Source organism: Artibeus jamaicensis, unplaced genomic scaffold (genome assembly GCF_021234435.1).
Source record: "Artibeus jamaicensis isolate MK-2021 breed Jamaican fruit bat unplaced genomic scaffold, CSHL_Jam_final scaffold_916, whole genome shotgun sequence".
Lineage (NCBI taxonomy): Eukaryota > Metazoa > Chordata > Mammalia > Chiroptera > Phyllostomidae > Artibeus > Artibeus jamaicensis.
In genome coordinates this window covers 38,119,810-38,137,002 of record NW_026522059.1, presented here as the reverse complement: position 1 = coordinate 38,137,002, position 17,193 = coordinate 38,119,810, and the positions used below count along the sequence as shown (strand labels likewise).

Here is a 17,193-nt window from a genome sequence, read left to right as displayed (position 1 = left end):
TATGGCCAATCCAGTATTACTAACAAAAATTAGCACATCATGCCCTAACAAGATACTTCATTCATAGCCTAAATTATGCTTTCCTGTATCTATCATTGGGTGTTTTATGTTTTTTTATTGTATTTTTTCTATTACCATTTATGCCCCTTATATTCTCTTCCACCTCTACCCAGACCCCTTATCTTTTTGTTCCATTTTATTTTTTATCTACTTTGTGTAACTAAAATAAGACAATGGAGATCCTCAAGGTAATGTTCAAAAGTTTTAACTAATGAAATTCAACAAGGCCAAGAAAGTTTCCCGCTATGTATGGGACAATGATTTAATATAGAACTTCCTTACCTAAAAAGGATAAAAACACAAAGTATAAGAAGGTAGGAAAAATAAAGAGGAACTATAACTACCGTAGTATGGATTTCACTGTAGCCTTGAACAACGGTAAGATAACGTTCTCTAGATTTCTGAAAGTCCTTTCCCATCCTACAATGCTAGAATTATTTTACAAATATTTGATAAAATTTTTCCTTTCTAAAAGCAATTTCAAAGGGGGGGGATTTTGGAAAGATGTGAATACATGACCAACACTGCAGAATTGAAAATTTAGCTATCAATTTATTAAGAAAATAAACTACTTTGATTTGTATCAGTGAGGGAAAAAACCAAAGTTTTTATCTCCCCAAACAGAAACCAGCCAGGATTATCAACTATACTACACATTCACCACAGGGTGTTGGTGACCTAGAAATGTGTAAGATTCACAGAATTTTCCCACCCCCATTTATACCTGAGTATCATTGGAAGAGACAGATAATCTGTCATCAGGTAAGGATGGTGTATATGCAACAGAAATTGGTGTTCCTGGAATTCCATTTGCTTGAATATTTTCACTGTCACTACCATCCTCTATTGTTCCAATGTTGCCATCTGCAGTTGTATTTATAATTCTTTCTCCCGTATCTAAAATGGTAACAATACAAAACATGCAAATATGTCTGACTTAACTGAAGTATATGAAATCATGGAGTATTTAAAATGAAACTGGCAGAGAGTGATATGAAGTAACAGGTACTGGAACCATTTAAAGGTTAGCATACTTACTCGTAAGTAAATATGCACTTGGAATACATTCAAATATGATCCTAAGTAGCTCTAGCAATGAAACACAGCTGATGAAAGGCAAACCACGATGTGCCAGGGCAGAAGCTTACTTTCAGTCTATATCAGCATTTACTAAACTGGGTTCTAATTACTGCTAATGCCTTTAGATGGTAATAGAAATTCCTTGAAAAAAGATGCCAATCATCAAATAAAAGGAAAATGCTGGGAAATAGGTTTCTTCGTCACAGCTTTTAATTTGCTAATATGCATTGAGTTCTCCAAAGGGGATATAAAATATGCAGTATTTTCAAATTTATTTTACTATGAGCCCTTTCCCCACTTTTCAGAATACCCATTTACACCTCTAATAACACATTCTTTGGAACGGCGATAATGGCCTACACCCCTGAATGCTTTTCAATATGTCACTTTAAGTCATCATACTTGTACTTAATATGAACAGAAATAAATGACTTCTGATAGAACAAATACAGATAACAGAATACCAAGTTTCATAACTGCTCTAACATGTGATGTATATTTCTTTAAAAAAGGAACACAAACATGTTGATGGCCACAACTCAGTAACTATCTAGCAGGAAACTGCTTTCATGCCAGCAATTAAAAGAAAACTATAAGCTAGGATGAAGGAAACATACTATATAAAAAGGAGCACAGATTTTAAATATGAAAGAGTCATGTTTCAATTCATGTCTCCACCACTCAACTGGAAGTTATTTCATCTTTTTTTGCCTGTTTCTTCATCCACAACAAAGATAATAATGTCTATGAGGAATCACCAACGCGCACACACACACACACAACTGGTTCTCATTAATTTTAGGTATTATTAATTTTACTGATAACTGATAACACGTGCCCACTTTCTGATTGCTTCAAGTAATGAAAGGACTGTATCTGGCACCCTACTCTGAAACTGCTCTCTGCTCTCCAAATCAGAATACCCTGGATAGATTAGATAATTTCCGAAGCACGTTCTGTAATGAACAAGTGGTCATGAAAAAGATATTCATTAGTAAAACATATTTGGGTAACTCTGTGTTACACAAACAAAACAGCTGCTTCCCCAGTTGGCCTTTTGGAGCTTTAATATACTGATGTCTGACATGCCAAATATGATTACAGTTTAAAGTATGTTCATATAGATGCAAAGAACTCTCTGGAATCATTAAAAATTTAATGATTGTCAGAAACTGATAATCATTCATCAAAGCTCTTATTCCAACCCTTTTTCTCTCTGCACCCAATTACATCTCTTCCCATGGCCCTTCCTCCACCTTTCCTTAACAAAGGACTTTCACCTTCCTCTGAGCTAAGAGACAGGTAATTTCACATAGGCTTCCTTACTCCTGCCCCACCTTAAAGTTCCTTGACATCAACTTTAACCTTTTTCTTCCCTCTTGTTTCAGGGGAAAAAATATTCCTTTGCATTTCTAAGGTGAACCATATGACTGGATCTTCCCCATTACTAAACAAACACATACCCAAACTTTTTCATGCTAAAAAAAAATATTACCTTCCTTCAGCTCTTGTCACACTTCAGCTGCTGTCCATTTCTCTCCCTTTTTATCAAATTTCCAAAAGGAATAATAGATATTTATCGATAATAGCTTCCTCCTTCTCTTCTTAGAAAATTACGCAAAGAAACTGAAAACATTGTGTACATTTCACCACTTCCTACAAGTTAACTTGATTTCTCAGTGCCTCAATTTTCTCATTTGTGAAAAAGGAATGGTACCTATATGATCTTATTAACCCATGTCGCATCAATGAATTTAATTTAAAAAAAGGGGAGGGAATAATAACAGTATTTAAACATCTCAGCATTTGGGAAGAACCCATAAAATTATTAGGGATCCACAGAAATATTAAATAGAGTTAGATATTATTGTTCTGTATTTTTCTCCTCGAATTCTCCCTTAACTGTCTCCTAAACATGTGTAAACTTCTGTTTTCAAGGTGGTGAATGGATTCTACTAATTTACCTTCTCCTTTGACAGATCCCACTGAAATTACTAGGAAAAATACAACAAGAGACATAGTCCTTAACAGCACTGGAAAACTGAGAAGGATATGATCATTGGATCCAAGTCTTAGAGGATCAGATTATTTAATGATACTTCTATAAGTACATGTAGTGAGGTACTGTGCTTAGTCCTATGCAGGATACCATGAATTATGTAAGCTTCAGTCAACTGGTCTCAAATCTAATCCTATCTACAATAACACTTTATGAAAACGTGAGTGAAATCCCTAACAAACTCTAAAATATTTAATAACACAATCCATATGATAGGAACTGACCCAATATCCACTGACTTGGTCATGGCAATGAAGGCACAAGAAATCCTGATTTTCCCAAAAAAAGATATAAAATTCTCAAAAGCAAATCAATTTAAACATTTTCTAATTTATAAAGTTTTGCATATTTAGGAGGAAGGAGAATATGTCCTTGCATCCTACCACCAAACAAAATCAAAAAATGAAATGGCATTATTTTTAATGGGCTAGGGAATAAGGGGAATAGAGTTTTTTAAAGACTGGAGCTGAAACTGGAGGAAAAAAGTATTCTTCCATAATCCAAGATATTTAGATATATTTCCTACACATACACACTCTCACTAATTTGAAAGAGCTTATATTTTTGCCCTGCTTCATCCCCCCACTATAAAAACGCCTCCACAGTTGAATGCAATGTCCTCACACGGAGCACACTAACTCCTAGTGGTATATACTACCTCCGACCACAATGTTCACCATCTCTTCTACGATGCTCTGCACGATGTCTTGTGGCTTTTCCTCACAGTCATGGTTTTCTCCATCATATAATATATCATTTTTAGATAATGCTTTAAATAGAAGAAATTGAAGAAAACATTATTTTAGAAACTTTTCTAGACATTTATAACAAAAACTTTGTTAAAAATAAAAGAAAAATAGATAAATTAAACTAGAAGCAATTACATGTTCTGCCTTCAAAATGTGTAAGTCAAATTTTTAAATATAAATTCAAGTCATTTTCAACAATGATTTATTTGACAAACTATTAAACAATTACACATCTTCAATGAATATTCTAGATTATCCCTTTAAGAACCATTTTTAAAGTATTCTGAATGAAACATTTCAAACATAGTCTACACTTACCCAATAATATCTTAAATTTAATTAAAGCCTGTTTTTATTAATCCAGCTCACTAATAATAACAAACTCATTACTGTGCTCTACTACAGTGAGGTGCCTGGAGAAGCAATCTCTCTGGGCCATCTTGCCCTCCCCCAAGGACTTTCAACCCCTCCTTACTATTTGTTCCCCAACAGAATCTACATATCCAATGTAAAATTGAATTTAATAAGTAAAATAGACTGATTCTTCAATTTAATGTTAACTAAAAACATATAACTGCCAATAAGAATTTCTGAACTGTGAAAGAGTTATGGATTAAAAAAGAAAAAAATGTGACATCACAGTTAGCTTGCATGAACTAGATAGATAAATATGGGATTAAACTAAACCAGGTAGATAAACATGGGATTTCTACTCATTTTTTCAAAATGTTCAACACATATCAGGAAGGCTCAATTAGTACCTTAGGGTGCTTTGGGAACCAGAACCTCGTTCTGGGAGCCCTTGTCTAATATCAATGGCCTCAGAGTGCAAGTTAGCTGTTAGTGCTGCTGTCTAGACAACACCCCACCCCGCCACACACACACCACTAAAAAGAACCACAACCTGTGATTCTGGCTTCCAGAAGTCTGTTCTGCGTATTGTTCTCTGACCTTAACCTACTGTTTGCCACATTCTACAAAACACTGAATGGCCACAAGGAGAAACCTGATAAATAAGCATGTTAAAACAGCTACCTTATTTTATTAAAAAAAAAATCCCAAACAGTAACATTGAGAGTGTTCTGTGGATTATAAACATATAAATGTCTTCACAGATTATTTTTCTACCATTCTTAAGCTTTGTATTTCTGTGCTCTAGTTTGCTAAAATTAGCTAGTCTGAAAATTAAGACTTTCAACATAACTAAATATATACACTCACTGAAATGTGTACAAAATGACTAGCGGAGCAAGAGTCATTCTCCTCCTATTAAGTCATCTAACAAAAACAGATTATAGTAACAGTGAGTAAAACTTATCACACATGAGAAATGATTAACTATTATGTTCAAAGTCACAAAGCCTGTAAGTGACTCAAAGCAGCTAATGTAACCCAAGAACATGCATTCTTAACTAATGGCTCTCAAGTAGAACTTTCATTTCTATCAGCTGTTGGGAGAAAAACATCTTTAAAGCCAACATAATCATGACTATGCTACAGGGGATTATGTCTTATTTATAATTCTGTATCCTATAAAATACCTACAGCGTATCCTCACATACACTACAGTAAATGCTTTCACTCCTTGGACCTCAGTCCATGTTGTTGTTTTCTGTTGAAAATTTCTTAAATTTTCTAGCTAGTCAATACCTAGTCCTATATAAGAAGGTTCAGCTAAAACATCGTCACTTTCTCTACAAAGCTATGTCCCAACTCTCCTTAGCAGAATTACATTGTGCATGCCACTTTCAGGATATTTATGACATTACATCTCATGCACACTGGCCAGTGCCAGACCATTCAGGCAGACCATGAGCATCTTAAGAACAACAGCTATGTATACCTCTATCAACTTTTTAACCCCAAGCCCTAATACAGTACCTAGGACAGAGTATGTTAAATCAACTCAGAATGCATGGATTTAAAAAAAGGAATAAATAATACCCAGCTTTATTAAAAATCAGCCCTTTGACTCAGACCCTATATAAGCTCACAGTGAAAGTAAGGAAAATTTTGACAAGGGCAGGCTAGAAAAATGTAAATTGTCAAAGCAGTATAGATTCCCTATTGGCCTGAGTACTGTGAATGCATGCTTGGTTTCTCAAAATTATCCCTTTGAAAATAACTAATAATGTAGTATTAAAATTCATAAAGCGTCTATCTGTGCCAGTGCTAATGTTCATACCACTATTATGTTATGGAAAAGATGTGGTTAAAAAAATCAAAAACTGAAAATATATTACAGAAGTCTTTCCTCAAGATGGAAGTAAAAACACAGAATTCAGATGAACTGTAACAGCCCTAAGAATCCTAGCTCTACATACCACACTGGAGAGGCAACAGAATTTCCATCATTTTCTGATACCAACCTAAGGAGGAAAAAAGGGGATAACCAAACTTCCTAGCAGTTTTATAGGACAATGGCTGGATCTTAGAATAATATCTGGAGGGAAAAATAACTTCATGTGACTATTATTAGAGAAACAAACTTGTAAAATAAATAAATGTAATTTACTTTGTAATCTTATAATCTTCTTATAAATTTACCATATTTTGCCTTGTATACTGTGCACTTTTTTGCCCAAATCTTTGATGGAAAAATAAGAATGTGCATTTTACATGGGTATAATGATTACATACCATAGGCATTAACAATGGGCATAATAATCCTGTGTGTAATGAGTACAAAAACATGGGTGGTGTTATACATGGCAAAATATGGTACTTAGAAAAAACTGTCAGAGAACATCTCAATGTAAAAATACATGAGCCCCTGACCAGTGTGGCTTAGTTGGTTGAGCATCACTCCAAAAAGCAAAAAGCCACTGGTTCAATTCCTGGTTACGACACATGCCTGGGCTGTGGGGTTCAGTCCCTAGTCAGGGCACATACAAAAAGCAATTGATAAATTTCTCTCTCTTACATCAATGCTTCTCTTCTGTACTTTCTCCCTCCCTTCCCTAATCTCTAAAAATAAATAAAATAAAATCTTTTAAAAAATATAGTATTTTTGTATGTCAGGCAATTACTCGAAAGATTTTTTTGTATTTAATTTCAGTCCTATTTTAACCATAATCTTTTCTGAATAATATAATGATTTCCTAAAATTTTCAGTCACATTACATAAAACCTTACTAAACAAATGGGTCTCTTGTTTGCTGTAAAACTATTTAATAAGAAAAATAAAGTTCCTGCCCAGGCTGGTATGGCTCATTTGGTTGGAGCGTCATCCCATAACTGAAAGGTTGAGGGTTCATTTCCCGGTCAGGGCATATACCTAGGTTGCAGGTTTGATCCCCAGTCTGGGGGCATATGGGAGGCAACCAATTGATGCTTCTCTCTTTCCCTTAAAAAAAAGTAATGAAAAAAATGTCCCCGAGTAAGGATAAGTAAGTAAGTAAGTAAGTAAATAAATAAACAAACAAACTTTAAGTTCCTATATAACATGCTAACCAGACATTCAGAACCCTTTTTAGTAATATATCTCCTCCAAAACAAGTTTATATATCACACTGCTCATGAGATGCTAATGAATGCATAGTATCATTAACAGATGTCTTGTGGGCTGAAGTGGAATTAACTTTAGTACTAGGATGGAGAAAGTCCATAATTACCACAGTATGTCTGATACCCATTAAGTCATATTACTCTTTCCACATTTCTTTACCAAAAAATGCATTCCTATACTCTTCCCTTAACACACTTACACACACACACACCACACACCACAAACCCTTCTCAAAAAGATTACTTTCAGCTGCAGTTGCCTGATCAGCTTCGGTCTGTTCATTTTCTGCACTGGAAATATCAGATCCATTTTCAGGTTCTGTGTCATCCTGAAGACTTTTATCCACATCATTTGAATGGGGATCAAGGTCTCCTTCATGTTCTTGGGATATATGATCAACAGTCTGAGGTGGCAAATATCTAAGGTGAGGTGATTCAGGCTCATGATGGCTTACTGGAGATTGCAACAGATGGTGATGCTGGCGGTGCCTTTCTTTTTCCATTTGTTTGGCTTCCTGCAACTGGAAGAAATAGGATCATCTAATATTTGTAAAATAAGTTATTTAAAATTTGGAAGAATGATGTTATACTCATTACAAATTATAGTCCATCAGAAGCAAGGAATGTAAAATATATTAAACACACAAAAAAGTAACAGTGGTCACTTCTTAAGGGGATGGAAACTGGTACACAAGAACAGAGATGGAAGTCGTTCACTATATATCCTCTTTTCATTCAATTTGGTGTTTGAATGATGTAAATGTATCACCTAAACAAAACCAAAATAAATAATAACTGGATTGTTGCCAATAGAGGATTTACCTAAAATCAAATAGAAGTTTCACTAAGAGAGGAAGAAAAGTGGATGAGGGAATTAAATACTCACACATTTTTACTTATACATACAGAAACAAAGTCTAGAAAGATAATTAAGAAACTAGTAATAAGGGTTAACTATGGGGGTAGGGATTAGGGAGGGAACTTTTCAGTGTATACCCTTCTACTGTATGTTCTTAATCACTTTATCAAATATCTTTTAATTAAAATAAAAATTAAATTACAATAAATAAAATTACAATGAGTACTGAAGTGCACCTGCCCAGTCACTTGATAAAAGTGAAAAAAAATTCTATTTACAAATGTTAGTTTTATTTTAGGGGACCAGTCATTATTACATATAATACCACCCATAAAACTGGCTCCTTAAAAGATGCTAAAAACAGTAACAATCAGGATCACAGTTTCATTTTTTAGCACTTTATTGTTTTAGACACATCTCTTTTGGTCCTCATGACCTAATAAAATGATTATCCCAAAATTAATTTCTACAAAGACAAATATTTTATGGTGTCAAATATGAACATTTCATATTCCTTAGTAATATTCCAGGTTATGTGGAAACTGGAATTTTATGAATTTACAGACTAAATTTAAATTAACATATTTTAATGCCCAAAAGTAGAAAGAACTCTATTGTTTACATGGTCTGAATCACTTATTTTACAGATAATGAAGCTGATGGTGTGACTAGTTAGTTGCACAGGTGGAATCAGAACCGAATTCGCAGATGAATTCTTCAGCCCATTCATGAGGAAGTCAACTTCCAAATTCACAGCGAGGCATCTACGACTTGGAATCCAATCCAAACTCAAGCCTGACCTTAGCCAACCTGCACCAGGACTTACTGGGGTGAGCACGTTTGGAACCACAGACAAGCAAGATGTTAAAACTCTAGAAATGTCCTTGAAAAAAAGAGGAAATGTTATGTATAAAAAACATTTTCTATGTACTGCTATACTTTCTAGAGTAGGGGTTCTCAACATTGGAACTATTGCCATTTTGGATTGGGTAGTTCTTTGTTGTGGGGGCCTGCCCTGTGTTTGGCAACATCCCCACCTTCTACCCAGTAGATACTTCCCACCCCAGTCATGATCACCAGAAGTGTCTCCAATGTGGTCTCAGGGACAAAACTCCCTTCAGTTGAGAACCACTGTTCTTGAGAAAGAGATCGGCATTTTCCCCAAAGAAATAATTTTAGAACTGTACATTTTATAGAGTTTTATTGGAGGGGGAGCAGTGGGAAAGGTTTCAGTAGTACATATAAATAAATTACACGTCCAGCTTAGAATTCTTTAGCAAATGCAGAAGCTAAATCAGTCTATCCACCTCTTAGTTTTCTCTCTCTTCCCTTCCGTACTTTACTCATAGCAAAGAACTAGATATCCTTTGCGACATGTAATATGTTCAGAGCCTTTTATCACAATTCAGGTATATATTGCTTTGTGTGATCATTTGTTTAAGGTTCATCTTCCCCTTCTACATCCCACAGTTTGGAAAATTTCTAAAGATGGTGGCCAAGTTGGTTTTGCTCAGCACTGTGTAACTGAGACCCATAACATGTAAAGAATGTAATAAAAACTTGTTGAGAAAGTCAAATGAAACTCATATTTATGCAATTAAAAAGCGATAAAATTGCCCTGGCCGGAGTGGCACAATGGATTGGGTGTCATCCCACAAACCAAAAGGTTGCTGGTTTGATTCCCGTTCAGGGCGCATGCCCAGATTGTGAGTTCAGTCCCTGGTCAGGGCACGTACAGAAGGGAACCAATGTTTTTCTCTCACACTAATGTTTCCTTCTCCTTCTCCCTCCCTTTGCCTCTTTCTAAAATTAAAGAAAAGGTGATAAAATTATTTTCATTCACTCCAAAAAGGCAACAAAACTACTAGTGATGGATGCGAAATAGAAATAGTTCAATGTTAATACATGAGAGTGACTACACAGACATCCTAAAATATTCTCCATCTATAAAAAGGAATGAGGAAGATCTCTAAGGACTAATACAGAATGTTTCTAAGACATACTGCTAAATGAAAAGAGCAAAGTATAAAAGATTATTTATTGTCTGTGAGGTACCTAGCCTTTTAAGATGGCCAACAATGATCATCTCTACCTCTTAATTTTCACTTCCTTGCAGAGTTCCCTGCCACACTGTACCAGGAATGGTCTGGGTGACTGACCGCTTCAAATCATAAGGTGCATATCGCAGCTTCTGTCTTCTTGCTCTCTCTGATCATCTTCACCCTGGGGGAAGCCAGCTGCCACACATGTTAAGAAACTCAGGCTTTTGGGGCCAGCAAACACTAAGGAATGGAGGCCTTTCACCAACAGCCCATTGAGTCAGCCTGGAAGCGTTACTCTCTAACCCAATAAAGCCTTTAAATGACTGCAGCCTCAGCTGATACACTCAGTCAACTGCAAATTCTTGTGAAACTAAGTCACAACCACGTAGCACCCAGCTGGGTAATATGTTATACAGTGATAGCTAACTAATACAGCATGTATCTTCTGTGTAAGATAAGTGATAAATGAAACCACACATATATCTGCTTATTTATAGTAAGGAAATGCAGAAAAAATAAACTAGAAACAAAAGAGATTAGCTACATCCTAGCAGTGGAAAGAGGAGGGAAAGAGGAATAAAGTGGTAGGAAGGAGAAAACAGAACTTCTCTGAGTATATCTTTTATGTAGCAGTGACTCATAAATCACAGTAATGTTTAACATACTAAAAAATAAATGAGCAATTAAAACTAACAAGGATGTGAGGGGGACTGAAATGGAAAACAGGAATTAATAAGTGAACTTAATTGTATTACAAAGGAATAACATTACCCCACTGAAGAGTGTGGAGAACTGACCTAATACATTAACTTTGGAAAACAATATTTTGAATGGGTATTATAAGGCTAATGACAACATAAAATGTAATCTACTTAGTAACTGCTTCTCACAGTGGTATGGGTTAGAAATTCTGAAACTATTTTGTGTAAAATAGGACTAAATAAACAATTTATCAGAGAAAATGCGAGCCATATTTCATATTGTTTGAGGGTGAAATGAATCCTGTAGCATTGGACTGGAATCAGAACTATCTATATAAATACTAAGTTGTTAACATACCCAGTCAGTCACATACAGGTGTGTGGGGAGTTGGGAGTGGGGAAGTGGGTCGAGTATACAGCTAGCTCTACCTTCTGAAAGGGCCTAGAAGCAAGAACATCACAGCGGCAATGAACACACCTAGCACTCAGATTTTGGTTTCTAATCACCATTCTCCAGTTGAAGGAGCCAGGGCTCCCCTGCTGAAGGAACTGACTCCATAGCTGAAGCAGAGAAAATTCAAAATAAGCCTACAACATCTTGAGATTCCAGAATGTAGGGAGGTGCTCAAAAAAGCATGGAAGCTTGTCAAAAGGCCAAAGGCCAAAGCTGGAATAATTTGGGCAACAAAATAATTAATGACGGTATTGGACTGTAACCAGTAGAATAAAATAAATACCCATGAATACAGACTGATAGAAATAAAAAATTGAATAAACCAAAGGGGGAAAATAATTCTGATTAATAAATACAGAAGAAGAAGGAAACAGAAAATCACCATTAGGGAAACACCACAGTAATTAATATCTGTTGCCAGTAAGATTCACTTATGGATACCTAAGTTGGGTTGAGGGAGTATAAGAAGGAAATAGGATATTTGCATAGATTTAAAGTCTCTTCCAAGATATCTATTAACTGCAAAAGAATAACTAGTAACTTTATGGTAGAAGAACCTGGCAGATACCATCTTAACCAAGTAACCAAGATTAACATCACCAGTAATAAGACATACCAACATCATACATCCTGACATAATGCATTGAAAGACAACACTGCTTCAGAGATATTCTAGTAAAAAATGGACAACCTCATTCTTATCATGAGAAAATGTCAGACAAATTGAGGGAAATTCAACAAACTATCAGTACCCTTCAACAGAATTAAGGTGATGAATGAGAAGACTGAGAAGTTGTCAATAACTAGAAAATACTAAGTCATCACAACTCAATGGATATAAATGCAAGGTGGAATCCTGCATGGATGTTAAAACAGAAAAAAAAGACATTAGTGGGAAAACTGGTGAAATTCAAGTAAGGTATGTAATTGAGTCAATAGTATCACAGCAATGTTAATTCCTGTTTCTGATCATTGCAAAATCATTATGTAAGATGGTGGCATTAAAGAAGAGCTTTCTGTAGTATTTTTTAAACTTTCTGTAAGTTTAAAATCAGTTCAGAATAGTAAGTTAAAAGATGGTTTTTATTTATGAAGATCTATAAATGATTCTCCAGCTGCTGGTCTCTTACTACCAAAATATATATTTCACCAATATGGGTATGGATTTTGTTTTTATTTTAAAAATATTTTATTTATTTTTAGAGAGGGGGAGGAGGGAGAAAGAGATGAAGAGGAACCAATGCGCCAGACATACATCAATCTGCTGCCTCTCACGTGCCCCCAACTGGAGACCTGGCCTGCACAACAGGCATGTGCCCTGACTGGGAATTGAACCAGTGACTTTTTGGGTCGCAGGCTGGCACTCAATCCAGTGAGCCACACCAGCCAGAACTGTTTTTAAAGGCTTAATGAATAAATAATCTTACACCAGCACAGACTGAATTAAGTAGTTTTATATCAATATCATACTCATCTACTAAGCTTGAGTGCAATAAAAATGTCACTTTATAAACACTTCCATAAGGATGATGGCAAGCAATATAATTCATATTCTACTTGTGAACAATTAAAAACATATTTATCCAAAGTCGAGTCTGTAAACCTCAGAACAAAACAAAACAGAACAATACCACAGATCTCCAGTAAGCAGGACCATAAATGAAAGCCATCCTTCTCTACAGAGACAAAAGACTTCATTATAAATTCCTGTAAACTCTTGTCTGTATATGATGCCTGTGGTGTTCTATACAATCTCCCCTATTTTTTTTAAAATACTTACTGCTTGGTTTTCCATGCGTGCAAAGATCACATTTAGCATCTGAGTAAGAGTAGCTTTGGCTGTTGTCTGATTGATGAGATTTTTGCTTGCTAAATAGATATTGTAACAAGTTCTCACAGCTTGTAGAACAGTTCCTTCATGAATTTCTATGTGTTGAGATGTTACTGCAGTAAGTAAAGCCTTAAAAAAAAAAAGACAAAGTTAAAGCGATTTTCTGCACCAGGAGTTTCAGCACAAAAATGTATTTTTATTTTAAAGTTAAAACTTTCAGACACTATTACCCCTTTCAGCTATACTAACAGAACTTTTAGTATTCACTAAAATTTCTACCTGCCTTGAATGTATCATCAACTGTTAAAAATATATTTTCCCCATTCTGGCCATAAATAGTTCCCACATAAGCATCCCAAATCCAGAACACTAGAAACCCATTCAATTCATTTGTTTCAACCCAAGTTTCACTTTAATATAATTTACTTCATTAAAGTATATAACGTTAAAAGTCTGTCAGAGTGGAGCACAGATATGCTTCCTATGGTGTAACTGTTGAACTAGATTGTTAATTCTGGAGGATATACCCTAGGTCTTACTTACAAATTTTTGTGAGATCTTGCTTATAGATTCATTAAACATGCTGTTATTGTTAAAGGTGTTTACAAATGTTTTACAATAAAGAATTTAATATAATCCTAATGTGAATCCCCCAATAAAGTGAATAACTTTATGTGAATTTTCTTACCTCAGTTTACTTGCAATTTCTCAAAACCAGTAACTCATTATTGTGTCCTTTTCTGTCACACAGTGCTATGCAGAGACGGCACTGATTATACAAGTGTATGCTCGATAAGCTATGACTGACACAAAATTGCAAATGATAGGCCAAAGAGAGACTGGACAGCTTTTTACAATACAGCTATTACATGACTTGTGAAGTCAATACAGCCATGAAACTGAATGACTCAGAAAGGACTATAATCACACATGAAGGAACACTTTATATATATAAAGTGTTCCTTCATGTGTGATTATATATATATATATATGCAATTTCAAAAGTACTGTTAATATAATACAAGAAAATTTTACTGCTATGTAAGCATACCAGCACTACCATTAGCAGTAACATTAAGAATCCAATGTTTATAACAGACTAAAAACACAGCTCAGTAATTTTCTTTAAAGGAGTTTAATCATCCAGAAATACAGCACGAACCCAGGACAGGGTTGGCCCGGGCAGGTTCAGTAGATGGATAGGTGCAAGTAAATCAGGAAAGCTAGTACATAAGGAGTCCACATGCTAAAGCATGGGTCCAGAGGGCAGACGACAAAGTGTATGGCAGTACAGAAGAAACTATAGGGGTCACGCGACTTTCACATGGGGCCCTAAAGCTTCAAAAATGTAATATATGTGGTAAACATGCCAGAAAATGAAACACTCTGGTAGTCTCTGGGGTCCTAACCCTAAACTGAGACCATCAAAATAAAAGATTTAAAAATATATTCTTCTAACAAACTCTTGGCATTCAACAACAAAATTCTCTGATATAGGGTCTAAAAATCACCCATATGAACTCTATTATAGATGGAAAGCACATAAAAGGACCTTTCCAAATGTTTTCTAAGTAAAAGGCTTCTTAAAAATAGGTAAAAAATAACAAATTTACTTTATATAATTATTTACCTTTATTATTTGCAACTGAACTCCTTCGTCTGTTTGAGGACCTTGGAAACAGCCACAGATTGTTTCAATAATTCTATCAATTAATTTTTTGCCTGGAGTTGTACTATCTGGAGCATTGCCAGTCAAGTGCCCATAAGCAATAAGTTTCTGAAATGGAAAAAGAAAACAAAGATTCAAATTAAGCTGACAAATATGTATAATAATTATACATAAATTTTGTAACATATAATTGTATATATATTAAAATTTGTACAGAAACATTATGTTGTAATCAAAGCCAAGGCAATACTGACTTTTCATGAAGAAAACTTTATTAGCTATAAACATGTGAAATTATTTACACTGTTAATAGACACAAAATAGAACAATAACTACAACAAAACCACCAGATGAAACTTTGAGGAAGCCAGGCTTTGGAACTTGTCTCTGATGAATTACAAGAGTTTCTTGCTTTCTATCTAAATATTGCTGATACTACTTTTGTGAACGCTACCTTCACTCATTTAAATGACCCAAAATCTCTTTCCAAATTACAACAGATCTGTAAACATGCAGAAAACCTCATTTCTCTACACTGGCTGCAATAATCACAGATTTATTCAGTACATCCCTGGATGGAAGGTCTTAAGATATTACAATTTTAATTTTCCAAGGAAAAGAAGATCACAAATCGAATAAGCTTATCCTGAACTCGTCTTAAGAACAAATCACTAAATTGTGAAATAGGTATAATCCGCTAAAAGTGAAAACACCTGAAAGGAGTAGAACCTCTTTATCTCGAGCTTTGTTTTACAAATGTAAGGGAATCCACATGTGTAAGTAAAATAGAATACAAGATTTAAGAAATTTTCCTGATATAAATAAAAGTCATAGCTACAGTCCAAGAGTGAATATAAATATTGAGTTGGCCAAAAATTCCATATGTTTTTTTCCCCCAAAATAAAAAACACGTTTTTTCATTTACATAAATAACTTTATTGATTTGCGTATTCTGAGTATGTTGGCTATCACTCACATGGTAGAACATGGATTGTTCTGAATTAGTGTCTTGATTTGACTGCTGTCAACTTCAACTTCTCTACCTGACCGTGCAGCATCATCCAGTAAAAAATTTATAGCACAAAACTTTGCAAAACACTTTTGACACATCTGATCAGCCATAGGACCTTTCCGTATACTGCACAAATCTTTTTTTTTGCATTTCAAAAAAGTTGCATTTTTAACTTTTTTAAAATAAAGCATAAGCCAAAAATGTTGCATATTTTCTTCTATCTTCAATATTAAAATGGCTACACAAAAATTCACCAATTTTGATGAGTTTTTCAAAATACACACCGATATGACAGCTGTCACAATACAATACAACAAAATTATTCTGAATGAAATTAAAGACAACTAAGCACTACTGGAGTCATCTTACAGAAAAAGACAAATGAACTTTTTGGCCAACCCAATATTAAGTTGTCAACATTACCCTATTGTTTTATATAAGATAGCAGGCATTTAGTAAAATCATTTGCAAATGATGTATGTAACATCAGCAGCAGGTTAAAAGTATGGCTCTTGCATTTCACTGATGGAAAAACAAACCAAATCAACATTTTCACTGACTGATAACCCTAGTAAAGATTTTGTGATTCACTAAGCTAATGATTTTTGTTACCCTTAAAGTGAAAACATTTTTTCAATCCTTACCACAAGACATGCTTAGAGAGGGGAAGGGGGGAAGGGAGGAAGAGAAGTACAGACATGAGAGAAACATCATTCTGTTCTCGCACACCCCCTGACTGGGAATGGAACCCGCAACCCTTCTTCCTACGGGATGATGCTCCAACTGACCTATCTATACCAGCCAGGGCTAAACTAAAAATATTTTTGCAGCTATTACTGTCTCTCTTGAACATAAGCAACCATTTAGTTTCTTATAAAAAAGAATATTAAAGGCTATCATGGAAAATATCTGAATCAATTGCAATGTTTAGAAACACATTCCTAGCAGATGGTTTTTCGCTAACACCGTTTTACACATACCTGTAAACAATCTAGAGATGTACTAACTATGCGGGGACATTTGGACTGGCAGGCCAACTCAAACGGTAAGAAGTACTTGTCTGCTTCGATAAAATTTGTCTTTGATTTCACTGGTGGAAGGGTGCTTGATCCAACCTTTGCTTCTCCATGAGGAGGACTAAAGGAAAAAGAAAAGTCTGATTAGAATGCC

At 35.0% G+C, this 17,193-nt stretch overlaps 1 protein-coding gene across 3 annotated transcripts in view; it reads right to left on the bottom strand.

The window, feature by feature from the left end:
* The window catches only part of ARFGEF1 (ADP ribosylation factor guanine nucleotide exchange factor 1), a 106,549-nt gene that overhangs the window by 56,991 nt on the left and 32,365 nt on the right, over positions 1 to 17,193 (bottom strand). For all 3 annotated transcript variants that reach the window (XM_053661015.1, XM_037148904.2, XM_037148903.2), the window contains exons 3-8: positions 17,004 to 17,160; positions 14,973 to 15,119; positions 13,292 to 13,471; positions 7,700 to 7,976; positions 3,858 to 3,968; positions 785 to 957 (exon numbers count right to left, since the gene is read on the bottom strand). In XM_053661015.1, the coding sequence (XP_053516990.1) occupies positions 785 to 957; positions 3,858 to 3,968; positions 7,700 to 7,976; positions 13,292 to 13,471; positions 14,973 to 15,119; positions 17,004 to 17,160 (1,045 nt within the window). The remainder of the gene's footprint in view (positions 1 to 784; positions 958 to 3,857; positions 3,969 to 7,699; positions 7,977 to 13,291; positions 13,472 to 14,972; positions 15,120 to 17,003; positions 17,161 to 17,193) is intronic.